This window comes from Pelodiscus sinensis, chromosome 24 (genome assembly GCF_049634645.1).
Source record: "Pelodiscus sinensis isolate JC-2024 chromosome 24, ASM4963464v1, whole genome shotgun sequence".
In the NCBI taxonomy this organism is placed as follows: domain Eukaryota; kingdom Metazoa; phylum Chordata; order Testudines; family Trionychidae; genus Pelodiscus; species Pelodiscus sinensis.
The window spans coordinates 22,809,536-22,826,294 of NC_134734.1; the positions used below are offsets into that span (position 1 = coordinate 22,809,536).

Genomic DNA, 16,759 nt, shown 5'->3' on the forward strand with positions numbered 1-16,759 from the left:
GGGCGGGTGTCCCCGAACTCAGCCTCCCGTCAGTGAGATGTTCGGCTGTTAGCCTTTGCCGGGAGGGGCCCCTGGATCTCTTCGTCCTGCCTGAGGCCAAGGGCTGGGCTTGGCTGGTTCATGCAAAGAAGCGGGGAGGGCGGCAGCACGGTTCCCTGTACGCTGGGCATGCCGGCGAGTCCGGTGCCGGGTTTGTGTTTCCGCGGGTGGTGCACAATCACACGGGCCTCAGTGCACTGAACAAAATTTATTCGGCACATGGAGGCAAAAAGTCCGCCCCTGGCTAGACGTGAGTAGAAGGCACGTGGGGCAGAGCGGGGGGCTGGCTCTGGCCGGAGCCCCTCAGCCGGCGGGGGCGAAGCGAGCCGGGAGGCCGGGCCAGGTTGGGCGAAGCCGGGGGGGACGCGGCTTCAGAGGGGCGGGCCCAGGGGTCCCAGCTGCGAGCGGAGGTCGCCTGCGATTGGCCCGGCCCGCCGCCGGGGCTGTGTGATTCGCTGTGCGGGTCACGTGCGCGCCCGCCCGGAATGTGGCCAGCAGCTGGCGGAGTTTGATACAAAGTTGCTGGACGCGCCCGAGCCGGAGCCCCGCGGAGCCAGGTGCCCCCCGGAGCAGGTCAGTGACCCCTCGGGGGGCGGGGGGCTCTGGCTCGGCGCTGGGAGGTGGCCGGGCTCCCTGTTCGCAGGGCAGCCCCCTCTGCCCGGGCCAGGCGAGCCCCCGTCCCGGGAGGGGCCGGCACGTGAAGCGCTTCCTAGGGACCCAGGCGACTGGGGGGCTGCGTGGGCCGGAGACGCCGGGCAGGGGCCCAGTGAGGAGAACATGGGACCTGACCCTGCAGGGGCCCTGGCCCGGGCTAGGCCCAGAGGAGTGTGCGGGGGGCTTTAGCCGGGGGTCTCCTCCGCTCTCTGCTCTCGGGGGCCCCTGGAAGAGCCCGGCTGCAGGGGCCGAGTCAGGTGCCCTTGGCTGGAGCCAGGCTTTGGCAGGGCAGCAGGGCTTTTGTCGCCTCGGGGCCAGGCTCTTAGGCTGCTCCCTGCGCTGCCCGTGCTCAGCCGTGGGGCCAAGGCCTGGGGCTGTGCCCGCTGCCCTGCATGGCCTGGCCCGGGCCACCAGCTCCCCTCGGTGGGAAGCAGCCTCACCCGCACAGCTCAGATAAGCTGGTTTCTGTCACTTCCTTCCTGTGAGGCGCCGGCGAGTGAGCAGGCTGCTGGGCAGGGCCTGGTGGGGGGTGGGGGGGTGGAATGGCACCCCCAGCAGTGCCCGGGGCCCCGCGAGCTGAGCTGGAGCCGCGCTGGCCAGAGCTGGCTGCTGGGCAGGGACACGCCAGCGCCTCTGCCTCCACCTGCTAAACTGCATTAAAAGCAGCTAAAAATAGCTCCCCTGTCACTTGGCCATGCTGCAGCTGGCGTCATTGGCAGGGGGCTTGGCAGGGTCTGGGCCGTGGGGAATGCACAGAGCAGGCTGCCTGGGGAGCAGGCGGGGGAGACGGGGCCCTGGGCGCGATGAGTCTGTGCAGCCTCTTCCGAGTCATCCCCGGGACTGAGCCGGGGCCCCCTCTGGAGGCAGCCCCATTGTAGGGCCCGGCTGCATCTCACCTGGCTGCCCCGTTTCCCGCCTTTCCCCCCCTCAGCCCACGTCCTGCTTCTGGGAGCCAGGGCGGGAGGTGGCAGGGGCTGCAGCCGGGCATCTCCTGCGCACCCTGGGCCAGTGCCGAAGTGGGAGAGAGGCAGCCCAGGGACGGGGTGGGATCTTCATCCCCTTTGTGCTAATGGGGAAACTGAGGCACGTGGTGACCGGGCTGCCCTGGGGTCATGCAGTGAGTGTGCGGCAGCCGAGCAGGGAATAGAACCCAGGAGTCCTGACACCCCCCTTCCCCCCATGCCCTCCCGGCCCGGCTCTTCCTTGCGTGTGAACAGAACCGCGCGACGGCTGCTGGCTGCCATGGCAACCTTGTGCAGCCTTGGGGCTGGTTTGGGGACCTCCCGGGGGGGGGGGCAGCTGGGGTGAGGGCTGGGCCGACTGGGTAGGGAGCTCCCGGGGGGCTTGGCCCCTGGCCAGGGTGAAGGGGAGCGACCCCTGTCTCTGCAAGTAGTTGAAGCGCCCATCCCAGGCTGGCTGAGGAGCCTGGCCCCTGGACACCCCCCTTCTCTGGGCTGGCAGCGGCCATTCGGGCCCTGCGCCAGCTGGGACAGCCCCTCCCTCCCCCCGGCTCTGCTGGACTTCTCTGAATGGCTCCACCCCGCCCCCCATCTCCAGCCCCCAGACCCTGCCTGGGGACTGGGGCTCCCCACCCCACGCCAGGCAGGGGGACCCGCGATCGGTGCGGCCGAGGGTGCCAAGCCCCCATGGGGGTGCTCTCCCACGGCCCCTCAAGGGAGGAGACTCGGGGCCGAGAGCAGGTGGGCCTGGCTGCCCTCTGGCTCCACTCCCAGCTGGGGAATCCTGCCCAGTGGTTAGAGCGGGGGCGGGGCGTGCCCCTGGCTCCCGTCTGGCCTGGAGCCATGCCAAGCGCGGCGGGAACACCGCGTTCCCGTGCCCATTGTGAGGCCGAGCCGGGCCAGCGGGTCTTTGTTTCCATTTGCAAATTTCCCTTTGCAAGTCAAATCGGCCCCAGCGGCGGGGGCTGAGCCAGCGGCCTGGGCCCCCGGGGCCGTGCGCAGTCCCTGTCCAGGGCGTCCGCGCTCCTAGTGCTCCGGGCAGCGTCTCCCCTGACACATCTCCTGGCCCCTGCCGGCGGCCCCCGCGCTGACCCCTCTGTGCCCTGCAGGTGGGGTCCAGGCTTCCCGGGACAGGAGCGGGAATGGCTGAGAACTCGGACTCGCGGGACTCGGACAACAGCTGGGTGATTGCGGGCACAGAGGTGCGGGAACAACCCCCCCCACCCCCCGCCAAGCTGCTCTCTTCGGTTCTTGCTCCTCCCTCCGACCCGGGCATGTTGATCTTGGGGCTGGGGATCCGCCCTCCCCGCCGTGGCTGTCTGCGCTGCTGCTCCCTTTGCCGGCGCTCCCCATGGCGCTGCCCCTCTGGGGGGGGGGGGAGACGCTGCTCCTGCCTCCTGCTCAGGGCCAGTGGGTCGCATCTCCCTTCCCCCCCCTGGCCTGTGGCTCAGGGCTGAAGTGCACGCCCTACACTGCCGGCCGGGGGCAGCTGTCTGGGGGGGGAGGGGGTCTGAAATGCAGGAGCTTTGGTTTCGGCTTCTGCTGCCCTAATGCCTGGCGGGGGGGGGGGGTGGTGTGAGCGATGTAACCTGCCCTCTGTGTCTCCAGGGTCTGCCCGTGGAAACCGTGGGCCCAGAGCTGGGGGCGGCCACCCTGGCACCAGCAGACGAGGCGGCAGGACACAGCTCCCCCCAGGGGGATGGCACCAAGGATGCGGGCACGTGAATGCCACAGAGCTGCGATGAGTCCCACTAGCACAGACCCCGACCTACCTGTCCCCAGCCCCCCCTGCCCTGCTCCTCTCTCCCTGCCCCTGGCTTCCCGCCCTGCCCGGCCCCCTCTGCCCAGCCCCTCGCTATCTGCCCCCAGCCTCCCCCCTGCCCTGCCCATCTCTATCTGCCCCAAGCCCCCGCCAGCCCCTCACTGTCTGCCCCCATCTCCCTGCCCTACCCCCACCCTGCCATGCTCAGTGCCGAACACATTATGCATCCCTGTCCCCATGGGTTGCTCTGGCCTCCTGTCTGGGTTCCCAGCTCTCTCTTCCCCGTTGGGCCGAGAGGGGGATCCCTGCGTCCCGTCTGGTAGGGGACGTGGGGGGGGCTTTCTCAGGAGTCCATCGGGGGCCCTGGCTTCTGTCCCCACGCCGGCCCTGTGGCTGCTAACGAGGCCTTCTCTCCCCAGCCGCCACCTGCCCAGGCAGGAAAAGTCAAGACTCTGAGCCGAGCACGTCCCACGGCCCCGAGGAAGCCGAGTTCAAGGTACACTTGCGGGGCGGGGGGACGGTTCCCAGGCCAGAGGCCTGTCGCCGGGGGCTCGCTGGGCCGAGCTGTTAGAAAACCCCTGGAAACGCGACTCCGGCCAGCGCTGGGCAGCTGTCCCGACGGCCTGGGCCCTTACACTTCCACCTTATTTCCCGTCGGGCTGCGTCTCGCTTAGCGCCCTGGCCCTGGGCGGGTCGGACCTTCCCCTGCCGGCCCGGGGCGCCCCCAGGCAATCATGGCTCTCAGCCTCCCCGAATCTCCCTGACCCGGCGTTCAGCCACGGGGCGGAGCAATACGAGCCCGCCACTAGACTGACCGGCCAAACCATTGGCCTCCCTGCGCAGGCTGGGCCCGTAAGGACCCAGCAGGCGGCTGGAGAGCGTGCCAAGGACGTGGGCCGCTGGTGCCAGGGTTGCACCTGGCGCATGGACCTCTCTGCCCACGGGGATCCGGGCTGGCTCCCCCGAGGCGGGTGGCAGTCGAGCGCTGTCGGAAGCAAGGCCACTCTGGGTAATGAGTGCATCCCTGCGGGGTGTTCTGGGCTCCCAAGCTGCTCGATCATGGGGGGAACAGCCCCACCCTCCCCATGAGACCCTGGGTCTCCGCAGAACCCTGCCTGTTCCCCCCACAGGAGGACACGGGGGGGGGGGTGGAGCAGGGGTCCTGACAGCATCGTTCTGCCCCCAGGACTCGGAGGAGTATCCCCAGGGGACCCCGAGCCCAGAGGCCCCCCCCGGGCGTGGCGCACAGGGCAGCAAGGAGGCAGAGATCCTGGCGCAGGAAGAGCTGGGCTCCGAGGACCCCGGGCTGGGCTCGGGCATCCACACGCCAGTCTCAGCGCCCCCTGGCAGAGCAGGTGGGTCCCTCCTCACTGGGGGCTCCCGGGATGCTCGACATGGAGCAGTGCTGGGGGGCGGCTGTGCTGCAGGGGGTGCTGTGGCAGAAGCCAAGGGTGCTGTTTCGGGGGGGGGAGGTGAGCAGCCTGGCTGTCAGGGAGCCAGGGGAAATTCCTCTCCCTCCTGGCAGGTGAAGGGAGGAGCAGAGAAGTGAGTCTGTGAACTTCCCCTGGCTCCCTGACAGGCGGGTGGCGGGAGAAAAGCAAGCTCAAGCCGGGTCCCGGTGTGCACGGCTGCTGCCCCCCGCCCTCCCGAAACGGCGCCCTTGCCAGATGCCCCCCAGAGCCGGGGCACAGCCCTGCCCCTCTGCAGAGAGCAGCGGGGCTGCCCAGCTCACCGGGTGCTTGTTGCGGGGTGCAGGAGTGAACCATAGCCCCGTGGTGGGGCCTGCCCAGATGGGTGGGGGCTCAGGGACAGACTAGCTCTGTAGTGCTGGTCTGAGTGCCAAGGGCGGGTTCTGCCTCAGTGGGGGTGGAGCTGGCTGGCAGGGGTGGGGCCTAGCTCAGTGGGGGTGGAGCTGGCTGGCAGGGGCGGGGCCTAGCTCAGTGAGGGTGGAGCTGGCTGGCAGGGGCGGGGCCTAGCTCAGTGAGGGTGGAGCTGGCTGGCAGGGGCGGGGCCTAGCTCAGTGGGGGTGGAGCTGGCTGGCAGGGGTGGGGCCTAGCTCAGTGAGGGTGGAGCTGGCTGGCAGGGGCGGGGCCTAGCTCAGTGAGGGTGGAGCTGGCTGGCAGGGGTGGGGCCTAGCTCAGTGAGGGTGGAGCTGGCTGGCAGGGGCGGGGCCTAGCTCAGTGAGGGTGGAGCTGGCTGGCAGGGGCGGGGCCTAGCTCAGTGGGGGTGGGGCTGGCTGGCAGGGGCGGGGCCTAGCTCAGTGAGGGTGGAGCTGGCTGGCAGGGGCGGGGCCTAACTCAGTGGGGGTGGAGCTGGCTGGCAGGGGCGGGGCCTAGCTCAGTGAGGGTGGAGCTGGCTGGCAGGGGTGGGGCCTAGCTCAGTGAGGGTGGAGCTGGCTGGCAGGGGCGGGGCCTAGCTCAGTGAGGGTGGAGCTGGCTGGCAGGGGCGGGGCCTAGCTCAGTGGGGGTGGGGCTGGCTGGCAGGGGCGGGGCCTAGCTCAGTGAGGGTGGAGCTGGCTGGCAGGGGCGGGGCCTAACTCAGTGGGGGTGGGGCTGGCTGGCAGGGGCGGGGCCTAGCTCAGTGAGGGTGGAGCTGGCTGGCAGGGGCGGGGCCTAGCTCAGTGAGGGTGGAGCTGGCTGGCAGGGGTGGGGCCTAGCTCAGTGGGGGTGGGGCTGGCTGGCAGGGGCGGGGCCTAGCTCAGTGAGGGTGGAGCTGGCTGGCAGGGGCGGGGCCTAGCTCAGTGGGGGTGGAGCTGGCTGGCAGGGGCAGGGCCTAGCTCAGTGAGGGTGGAGCTGGCTGGCAGGGGCGGGGCCTAGCTCAGTGAGGGTGGAGCTGGCTGGCAGGGGCGGGGCCTAGCTCAGTGGGGGTGGAGCTGGCTGGCAGGGGCGGGGCCTAGCTCAGTGAGGGTGGAGCTGGCTGGCAGGGGCGGGGCCTAGCTCAGTGGGGGTGGAGCTGGCTGGCAGGGGCAGGGCCTAGCTCAGTGAGGGTGGAGCTGGCTGGCAGGGGCGGGGCCTGGCTCCGTGAGACATCTCAGGCCCACCCCTCACTCTGCAGGGGAGCTACCGGAGGAGGTGAGCAGCAGCGAGGACGACGTTGAGGGGCTGCGCCGGCGGCAGCTGCGGGACCCGCGCCCTGGCCCGGGGGGCCCTGCCGAGCGCCGTGGGGCGGAAGCAGCCGGGGCCGGGGAGAGCGGGCTCAGCATGAACCCATGCCTGCTGGGCGTGCTGGCGCTGCTGGGTGTCGGGCTGCTGGCCTTCTCCGGTGAGTGAGGCCCCACGGCTGCGGGGGGGCAGCTGGGGCTGACACTGCTGTTTGCTTGACCCCTTCTCTCTCCCCCCAGGTGCCATGTACGACCCCGGGGATGGTAAGTTGGGGGCGGCCTCCCCTCCCTCCATAACAGCCACACTGCCCCTCCCCCCGTGTCGGTCCCTGGCCTCCCTGCGTGGGGGGGCAGGGTATTTTACACCCTCCGGCCCCCGTGTGGAGCTGAGGGGCAGACCAGCCGGCCACTCAGATCTCTCCTTCCACCCTGCCAGGCCCCATGGAGAGCGTGGAGCCCGGGGACGGCCCAGAGGGGGAGGAGCAGCCGCTGGCTGCTGGCGTGAAGGTACGTGGGGGGGGGGGCCAGCGCGATGCCCCACTCCTGAGCAAAGGGGTGTCCTCAGCAGGGACCCTGCAAATGCAGCTGGCTGGAGGGATACCCTGGAGATCCCCACGCGCCCCTCCCTGCAGGGGAAACGTGTGCCGGGGGGCTGGGCTGGGAGGAGCCAGGCGGGAGCCCAGCGTCCTGGCTCTCACATGCCCCGTCCGGTCCTGGAGCCGAGTTTTTACCTTCGCTCGCAGGACTGGCTGCAGCAGCCCCCGCTGGACCCGCCCGGGGACCCCCCGAGCCTGCCCTCCGTGAGCCTGGCCTTGGACAAGCTGGCCAAGGAGAGCCAGGACATCCGGCGCATGCAGGCCGAGCTGCAGGTGGGTGCTTGGGGGGGCTGGGGGCAGGGCACGGGCGGTGTCACGTCCCGGCTGCGCTCGGCCACGGGCTGAGCCAGTTCCCCCGCACTGAGCTGCCGCGGGGCCACGGGAGCAGCGGATCGCCCCTCGCTGGGCTCCCCGCTCTGTGTGCCGGGAGCTCCCCGGGCAGTCGCAGCCTGCGCTGGGGGGACGTGCGGCTGTGTCTGGGGCGGAGCCTCCCGGACGGGAAGTGCAGAAACGGGGAGGGTGCATGGTGGGGGAGAAGGGGCCCAGCAGAAACTTGGCCCATCCCAGCGGGGCTCGGCCGGGGTGGCTGCGTTTGCCTCGCCTGGCCCCGTCCTCGTCTCCTGACCCCCCGTCTCTGCAGGCGCAGAAGGAGGAGCTCCAGGCCCTGCTGCAGAAGAGCGAGGCCGAGACAGCGGCAGCCAGGGAGATGGAGCAGCTCCGGCAGGCGCTGCAGCAGGAGGCTGTGGCTCACCGCTCTGCCCAGGCTGAGCTGCAGGAGCTGCGGGAGCAGCTGCAGGGCCTGGCGCCGGAGGGCGGGACCGAGACGCCGAGGGCGGGGCTGGCGCCGGAGCAGCCCCCCGAGGAGGTGCAGCTGCTGCGCCGGGAGCTGGGCGAGCAGCGGGAGCTGCTGGGCTCTGTGCGGCGGGAGCTGGAGGGGGCCCTGCAGCGCACCCAGGGCTCCGGCGGGACGGAGCCGCTGCGGGAGGAGCTGGCCGGCCTAGCGCAGCGGCTGGCACAGGAGCTGCAGCGAGCAGAGAGCTGGGAGAGGAGCCACGGCCAAGGGCGTGGGGAGGAAGGCCAAGGGGCCACGGAGCCGCCCCGCCCCCACCGGCAGGAGCCCCTCGGAGCTGACAGGCAGGCGGGCGGGTGGCACAAGAAGCAGGAGGCCGGAGAGGAGCGGAGGCGCCGGCACGGGCACCCGGGGGGCAGGGAGAAGAGGGAACAGGCTGGCACCAAGCACCCAAAGCGACAGGAGCGATCCGAGACCCATAAGCCCCCGGGGCCGCGGGCCCCCAAGCCGGCCAAGGCGCAGAACGGGCAGCGCCGGGTGCCCCACGGGCCCCACGAGCACAACGCCTTCTGGGAGCCGCCCCGGCTGCAGCGGTACCGGGCACCGCAGGGCTGCACGGGCGTGGCCGACTGCGCCCGCCAGGAGGGGCTGGCGCTGTTCGGGGCCGCGCTGGCGCCGGTGCAGAAGGGCCCGTTCCTGCAGCTGCTGCAGGGCTACATGGCCAGGCTAGGCTGGGAGCAGCACTACGCGGGGCTGGCGGCCCAGCTGGACGGTGCCTTCGCCCCCGACGGCGCCTTCGCCCACGACCGCCTGCGCTTCCGCCACTTCGTGGAGGACGTGGAGGAGCTGCTGGAGGAGCTGGCGGAGCGGGAGCAGGCCCACGAGGACGCGGCCGACGACTTCGAGGAGCACGTGCTGCGGCACTACGGCGGGGAGGGGTGAGCCGCCTCCCCCCACCCTGGGATGCCCTGCCCCCACCCAGGGACCCTCAGTGGGGTGGGTGAACCTGCCCCCCCGTCCCTGGGGCACCCTTCCCCGTGCCTTGGGGCCCTGTGACTGGATGGGTGAGCCGCCCCTCCCCCAGCCTGGGGCACCGTCCCCCCACCCGGGGGCTCTAGGGCGCTGTTCCTTTCCTCCCCGGGGCCCTGTGGCCGGAGAGGTGAGCCTGCCCCTCCCCCCCAGGCGTGGGGCCCCGCAAGGACTGTGTCCGTGGGCTGGGGCGCTCGGTGGGCACGGGAGACCCTGCGTCAGCCCAAGCCGCAGGGCGGGGAGGGAGCTGGGCCGCTCAGCCTGGGGTGTTGCCCACTAACCCGCCATGGGGTTTGCACTTGCAGCTACGCCCAGAAGCAGAGGGAGCGGCGCAGCGCCAAGCAGCAGAGCCGGGCGCTGGCTGGGCATGGCCCCCCACGGAACGGCCGCCGCGGAAAGGAGGACAGCCCGCCCGCCGGAGGCTAGAGTCCACAAGAGACTGCCAGCCCAGGCCTGGCCCCGGCCCCGTCGCTTGTAGGGCCCTGATGTGTGTGCTGAGGTGCCCTGGCCCAGGCCGCGAGGGGCCAGCGTGGGCTCCTGCCTGGCAGCAGCAGCCCCTGCCCAGCCTCCAGCTCTACTTATGGGGCTGCCCGGGGGGGGGATGCCCGCGCTGCCCTGCCCTCCGGCTGAGCCCCGGCACTGAATGGGGGCCCATTGGGGGTTTCCTCAGGACGGCAGGGGCCTGACTGCTTTGCCCCCAGCCTGCAGTGTCCCTTGGTGCTGCGCCATAGGGCTCCCCAGGGCATCCTCCCCGCTGCCACCTGCTCTGCCCTCCAGGTGCCAAGGGGCCCCCGGTTCCCCTGGCCGAAGGCTGGGTTGGGGGGCGCCCGCTCCTGGGGCACCTGCCTGCTGGTGGTGAGTCTCCCAGCTGCGGTGTGAGCGGGTGCCCACTGGGGCCCTGGCACGGAGCCGGGGGCGTCTCCCCTCCCCCCGCACCCCCTGGAGGGCCGTGCGGGGCTCTGCTCCCCGGCTCCCCGGCACTCACTGCCCGCGTGTGACGTTGCACTTTGTTAGAAACAAATAAACTGGCCTGCGGGAGGCTGCTGGGCCGGGCTGCTGTTGGCGTCGGGCGGGGGGGGGGGTGCGTCACGGGGAGGGGCAGGGCCGTGCCCCAGCCTGCCTGGCTCCCGGGGCAGCGCTGCTGTGGTGCCCATTTCCTTGTGGGGGTGGGGACAGAGCACGGCCACAACCTCCTGGGCTGCTCCCAGCCCCTCCTGCCCGTGGAGGCCCATTGCAGTCCCCCCTGCCCCCGCCCTCCTCCCCCAGCGCAGCCCCGCCAGACCCCCCCTCCCGGATTCCAGCTTCCAGGGTGGTGCATTGGGGCCCCTACGTGACTCTTGGGCCCAGGCCTGAGCTGCTCCTGCCTGTAAGCGGGGCCCTTCGCCGCCACTCCTCTCTGCTGGGGGGCACATGGACACGGGCGCCTCCCAGCCCCCTGCCCCCTCTCTGCTTCTCCGTGGGGTGGGGGTCCCCAGGACACTCCCCAGCACCAGGCCGCTGCTGGCCCGTGGTCCCAGTGCCCACCCCTGCTCTCTCAGGCCTGCCCCGGGCTGCCGACGCCCTGCCAGCTCCTGCAGCGACTGCCCTTGGGGCTGGCCAGGCCGGGGGGCTAATCTGGGCTGCAGCTGGATGTGCCAGGCACAGGCCTGCAGAGCTCGTCCCCCCCCCTCCTCCCCCCGGCCGCTCTCCTGCGTTCGAACCGCTCCCGGGCGCCTGGCTGCGGGTTAGTGAACACGGGGCTGGCAGGATGCCGGGCGGGGAGCAGGGGCCTGTCTGGCGGACGCAGCGGAGCCGTTTTCTGCCTGTCCTGAGCCCCCCCACCCGGGCTGCCAGCGCCCTGCCTGCCGGGTGGTTTCCTGTCGTCTTCGAGCCTCGGCTCTGGCTGCTGGAAACGCTGAGCCAGGCCCTGCCGCTTAGCAGAGGGAGCAAAGAAAATGCAGAGTTCAGCTCCGCCCCGTGCCCTGGAGCAAGTGCTGAGACTCAGCAAGTGTGGGTCTGCCTGGGCTGTCTTAGGGAGACCAGGCTCCCTCCGGAGAGGTAACAGCTGGCTGAGCCTGGAACCCTTGTGAGAGGCGCAGGGTGCTGGAGGGTTCAGCTGGGTGCTGGCCCTTGGCAATCAGTGTTGGCCTCATGCCCCAAGGATGCTGGGGGTGCTGTGCTGTAGGGGGTGGGACCCCAGCAGGGGGTGCTGTGCTGCAGGGGTGGGACTCAGCAGGGGGTGCTGCGCTGCAGGGGGCGGGGCCCAGCAGGGGGTGCTGTGCTGCAGTGGTTGGGACTCAGCAGGGGGTGGGGCCCAGCAGGGGGTGCTGTGCTGCAGTGGTTGGGACTCAGCAGGGGGCGCTGCGCTGCAGTGGTTGGGACTCAGCAGGGGGTGCTGTGCTGCAGTGGTTGGGACTCAGCAGGGGGCGCTGTGCTGCAGGGGGTGGGGCCCAGCAGGGGGTGCTGTGCTGCAGTGGTTGGGACTCAGCAGGGGGTGCTGTGCTGCAGGGGGCGGGGCCCAGCAGGGGGTGCTGTGCTGCAGTGGTTGGGACTCAGCAGGGGGCGCTGTGCTGCAGGGGGTGGGGCCCAGCAGGGGGTGCTGTGCTGCAGTGGTTGGGACTCAGCAGGGGGTGCTGTGCTGCAGGGGGCGGGGCCCAGCAGGGGGTGCTGTGCTGCAGTGGTTGGGGCCCAGCAGGGGGCGCTGTGCTGCAGGGGGCGAGGCCCAGCAGGGGGCGCTGTGCTGTGGGAAATGGGGGGGGGCAGCAGGGGGCGCTGTGCTGCAGTGGGTGGGACTCAGCAAGGAGCGCTGTGCTGCAGAGGGGGGGCCAGCAGGGGGCGCTGTGCTGCGGGAAGGGGGCCGGCAGGGGGCGCTGTGCTGCGGGAAATGGGGGGGGCCAGCAGGGGGCGCTGTGCTTCAGTGGGTGGGACTCAGCAGGGGGCGCTGTGCTGCAGAGGGGGGGCCAGCAGGGGGCGCTGTGCTGCAGGAGGAGGAGACTCAGTAGGGGGCGCTGTGAGGGGTGGGTGGGGACTCAGGTGGTGCTATGGAGTCTCCTCCCCCAGCAAGCTTGACTCCTCCCTTTCCGGGAGGCACCACTCTCCGTCTTCCCCCCTTGAGTGCAGTGGTATCGCTCCCCCGTGCGCCGCGGCGCCTGGCATGGGCCGGCCCATGTCAAGCAGAGGAGGGATGGGCCGCACCATGTCGGGCCCGAGGGGGAGGGCCTTTGGGCCGACAGGGTCGTGAGGTGTTCGGCCCCCCCGCGCGGGTGGTGCGAGCCGGGCGGGCCCACGTGCGCCGGGCGGGCGGGGGTGTCAGCGGCCCCATGGCCTGGCTGCCGCGCCTGGTGCTGCTGCTGAGCGGCAAGAGGAAGTCGGGCAAGGACTTCGTGGCGGAGGAAATTCAGAACCGGTACCGGGCCGGGCGGGGGAGGCCTCGGCAGTGACGCAGTTCAGGGGCAGGAGGGAGGGGCACGGGGCGGGGCAAAGGGGGCAGGAGGGAGGGGCAGTTGGGTGACACGGGGTGGGGGGGCAACAGGGGTGGGGGAGGGGTAACATGGGGGTCAGGACACTGCAGGGGAAGGGGTGACACGGGGTGGGGGGGCAGCAGGGGTGGGGGAGGGGTGACACGGGGGGGCAACAGGGGTGGGGGAGGGGTGACACGGGGTGGGGGGGCAGCAGGGTGGGGGAGGGGTGACATGGGGGTCAGGACACTGCAGGGGAAGGGGTGACACGGGGTGGGGGAGGGGTGACACGGGGGGGCAACAGGGGTGGGGGAGGGGTGACACGGGGTGGGGGGCAGCAGGGTGGGGGAGGGGTGACATGGGGGTCAGGACACTGCAGGGGAAGGGGTGACACGGGGTGGGGGGGCAGCAGGGGTGGGGGAGGGGTGACGTGGGGGTGGGGGCAGCACCTAAGGCAGGGAGCCCATGGGGGGATCCCCGTAGGGTACCTCCGTGGGGGGAGCAGTCTAAGGCCCGGGGGGGGGGGGGAATTTGGCTGGCTGCAGCCTGGCCCTCCCCCCGGGGTTGGGCTCAGACTTGGCAGCAGCCCCGGTTGCCCACCCCAGGGTGCGGCTCCTTGGCTCTTCCCGGGGGCTGGGTAGGAGCGGGGGCCACAGCCCTTCCCCCGCCAACCGCTTGTGCCTCCCTCTGGCAGGTTGGGGCCGGACGTCTGCGCCATCCTGCAGCTCTCGGCGCCCCTCAAGGAGCAGTACGCCAAGGTACCGCCCCCTTCCCGCAGCCCGGCTGGCCCTGGGAGCGCTGGGCCCGCGCTCAGGGCCGCCTGGTCTCTCCCCGCAGGAGCACGGGCTGGATTTCCAGCGGCTGCTGGACGCTAGCGACTACAAGGAGACCTACCGGCAGGACATGATCCGCTGGGGGGAGGAGAAGCGCAACACGGACCCTGGCTTCTTCTGCAGGATCGTGGTGGAGGGCGTGACGCAGCCCGTCTGGGTAAGCAGGGGCCAGGCAGGAGCTGCTCGCCCGGCCCGGCAGCCCCGTGACGGCTCCTTGCCCCCGCAGGTGGTGAGCGACACCCGGCGCCTCTCGGACGTGGAGTGGTTCCAGGCCGTGTACGGGGCGGCGGTGCAGGTGGTGCGGGTGGTGGCGGCGGAGGAGACGCGGAAGAAGAGGAACTGGGTGTTCGTGGCGGGTGAGTGGCCCCAGCCGGGGGACGGCACCGGCTGAGAACTGCCAGGCACCGGCATGTGGCGAGCCAGGGGTCTGCGCCCTGTGGCCTGTCAGACGTGCAGGCCCCCTCCGCTCCCCGGGGAGCTCCTTCGACTGCTGGGCCTGGACGAGCCCGGGGCTGGCCATGCTGCCCCCAAGTTGCTCCCTGCAGCTGAGCCGAGGTGGGTGCTCGGGGGGCTGGCTCGGGAAGCAGTGTTTGCCCGGCCGTGCTGTGTAGTGATTCCTAGGTAGCTCCCCTTCCCTGCCTGGGACCTCACTGCTGTGGCTGGAGCATGCACATGGCACCCCCTTGGGCCAGCGCCAGGTGGGGGGGCCGGCTGTGGGTCACCCCGGTCGGCTTATACAGGGCTCCCGCTGCTGGGCTTGCTCCTCCCCAGGGGTGGACGACGCGGAGTCCGAGTGCGGCCTGGACCAGGGCGTGACCTTTGACTGGATCATCACCAACGACGGGGACGAGCTGTCCTTGGACAGCCAGCTGGAGGAGCTGCTGGGCTTCATCTGCAGCAAGCTGTGACGGCGCGGGCGCGGCCGGGGGGAGGGGGCCGGGCTGGGCGCTGCTGTGGGAGGCTGGGCGCTGCTGTGGGAGGCGCTGCATGCTTGGCTGCAATGGGGGGGCGCGCGCTGAGTGGGGGCTGCACGCAGAATCCAATCCCCGGGGCAGACACCTGGTTCAAGAGGCTCTTTTCAGAGCCCGTTGCAGGGGTTTGCACGGTGCCTTGCTGCTGGCGCTGCCCAGCTCTCCCCCATGGGGCCAGCTAACCCACACTGGGACCAGAGACCCGCAGTGCCCCTGAGCAGGGCTGCTGGCCCTGCCCTCTGCCTCCAGGGCGATCCCTGCACCCCGGGGGTGGACGACAGGTCCCTGCTGTCGGGAATGACGCCTTCCCTGCTGGGGCTGCAGTGGCCTCATCCGCCCCCTGCTCAGGCCAGGGGGTTTCAGACACCGACCTGGTGGCCCCGGGTTTGGAACCCCTGGCTTGGGGACAGAGCAGGCCTGGCTCGCCGGGTCCCGTTCCCCTCGCTGGCAGCGTAGCCCGGGGCTGCTGTCGCCCGCGCTGTGAATGTTCAGCGGCGCTACCCCTGCTTAGCCCCTCGCCTCCCTGCAGAGCCAGGCCCCACGCGGGGCAGCGTTCTGTGCCTTGCTGCTGGCGCCCACGCCAGCCTGCTGCACCCTGCTCTGCTCTCCGGTCCCGGCGCAGCCCGTGCCCATCCCGCGCCTGCTGCGAGCTCGCTGTCGGCTGGGCGGGCTGAGCGGTGCCCCCAGCCCGGGGGCGGCGGGAGATGAGAGGGGAGGCGGACTGCCCTCCGGCCCTGCCAGGGAGAGGCCCCGTGGGCGAGAGCCGCCGTGGGAGGTTTGCCAGGCACTTGGCTGACTTGCTTTGCCCGGGTCGCGCGGCGTTGGGGCCAGGCTGGCGTCTGTGTGTCTGCCTCGCCCTAGTGCCGCCTGCTCGCCGGGCCCCTCCCCCGAGGGGGGCGACCGCAGCGCGGTGTCGTGGCACTTGCAATAAAGCCGACGGGTGAGAAACGCCTCCGCTGTGCGCCTGCTATTTACCGCGTGGGCCCCCTGGCGCTGGGCGGCGGGGGAGGGGCTCAGCTAGTCACGCCTTCCCCCTCCCCACAGGCAGCGTGGGGGTGGGGCAGCCTGTTCCCGGGCACTGCCCCAGGACGGCTGGTGGCTCGCGGGCTGTGGCCTGCGGCCCGAAGGCCTCTCGAGCGGCCGAGGACCAGGAGCAATGGGCTCAAATGGCAGCGAGGCCGGGCCGGGGGGCGTTCGGAAACACTTCTGGGCCCCCGGGGCATCCCTGGGACCTGCCACTGGAGGGTTGCAAGAGCAGCCGGAGAAACCCTGGTGGGGGGGCTAGAGGGGGCTTGGTCCGGCCGGGGGCCCGGGGGGCAGGGCTGGCCCATGGCGAGGCCCTTCCAGGCCTAGTGCGCTGCACTCACCAGCGGGGGGCGGGGGGGTGCCTGTGGCTGGGAGGGAGCCGGGGCGGCGCCGGGGTCTCCCCGCTGCAGACGCGATGGCTCGTTCCCCTGGCCCATGAATTGCTCCAGCGCGGGCCCAGCCGGGGGCCTGGGAGGGCAGGAGCTGGGGCAGCCCCAGGGGGTGGGGGTGGGCTCAGTGTCACCCCCCCCAGCTCTGGCTGGCAGCCCCACTTCCCACATAGGGTCCTATCCTGCTCTGTGGCCTGGGGCCGGGACCAGGAGTGGCTCCCTCTAGTGGCCTCGTAGCAACGGTGCAGCCTCCAGCAGCCACTGCCTGGCCTCACAGCTGGGTGGTTGCGGGTGCAGCTCCAGGCTGCGCTGCCTGGCCCTGGGGCAGGGGACACGGGGCCTTTCCAGCTCCAAGCCAGCCCTGGGGTGGGGGGGGGCTGAGGGGGGCGGGGGGCCTGCATTAATGCAGCCATTTGGAGGGGGGGGACAGGCCAGGCCCAGCCTCCCTTCCCCCCCATGCCATAGCATGTCGTGTGTCACACGCCAGCCGCTTAGCCTCCAGCGCGGAGCTCAGGCCAGAGCCAGGGGCTGGTCCCTCGCCGACAGTGAATACATGGCCACATCTGACCCACTTGGCCCAAGGAAAAGCCTGAGCCAGGATCATGGGGGTGGGAAGGGGGGGCTGGGATAGCGGGGGCTGTTGTGGGTCTCGAGGGAGCTCGGGGCTGGGATAGCAGGGGCAGAGAGTGGGGGTTGTTGTGGGTTTAATATCTTTGCAGGGCATGTAAGCACTGCCTGGCCCAGGGGCTCACGGAGATGGGCCGTGCTCCGGGGCAGCTGGGCTGTGCTGCTCTGCTTGGTACGGGGTTGTGGGCCTGACGGCAGGGCATGCGGGTACCCTGCTCCCAGCTGGCCTCTGTTAACTCCTGCCTCCAGCTGCCGCCCGTAATCCTCAGCCTCTGTCTGCTACCCTCAGCCTCGTCAAAAATCACATCTAAGGCGATTAGGAGACATTATATAATCGCAGCAGTGGGGGGAGATGCTTTAAAAGGGCAGCATCACCTTGAGCTGAACTGGGGGGGCAGGCGCCTCCGGGGTCATGCCCCAAAGCACAGCCTCTGTGGGGAGGCCTGGGCACCAGCTCTGGGAGGGGTAACCCCCCCTTCATGCCCACTGTGCCAGAGCTGGGCACACGCCGCTACTGCCAGGACTGGCCGCAGACCGTCCTGCAGCT

General features: G+C 71.2%; 2 protein-coding genes across 2 annotated transcripts; both read left to right on the top strand.

Annotated features, from left to right (window-relative positions):
• The first annotated feature begins 484 nt into the window (after positions 1-484).
• On the top strand, positions 485-9,968 carry PBXIP1 (PBX homeobox interacting protein 1). The gene is made up of 11 exons (XM_075907533.1): positions 485-612; positions 2,762-2,854; positions 3,261-3,369; positions 3,834-3,910; positions 4,601-4,769; positions 6,469-6,675; positions 6,755-6,778; positions 6,951-7,021; positions 7,258-7,383; positions 7,751-8,838; positions 9,235-9,968. The coding sequence occupies exons 2-11, from the start codon at positions 2,795-2,797 to the stop codon at positions 9,353-9,355; spliced, it is 2,052 nt and encodes a 683-aa protein (XP_075763648.1). The 5' UTR covers positions 485-612; positions 2,762-2,794; the 3' UTR covers positions 9,356-9,968.
• A 1,966-nt stretch (positions 9,969-11,934) lies between these two features.
• Positions 11,935-15,122, top strand: PMVK (phosphomevalonate kinase). The gene is made up of 5 exons (XM_075907552.1): positions 11,935-12,314; positions 13,061-13,124; positions 13,204-13,356; positions 13,426-13,555; positions 13,971-15,122. The coding sequence occupies exons 1-5, from the start codon at positions 11,950-11,952 to the stop codon at positions 14,105-14,107; spliced, it is 849 nt and encodes a 282-aa protein (XP_075763667.1). The 5' UTR covers positions 11,935-11,949; the 3' UTR covers positions 14,108-15,122.
• The last annotated feature ends 1,637 nt before the right edge of the window (positions 15,123-16,759 follow it).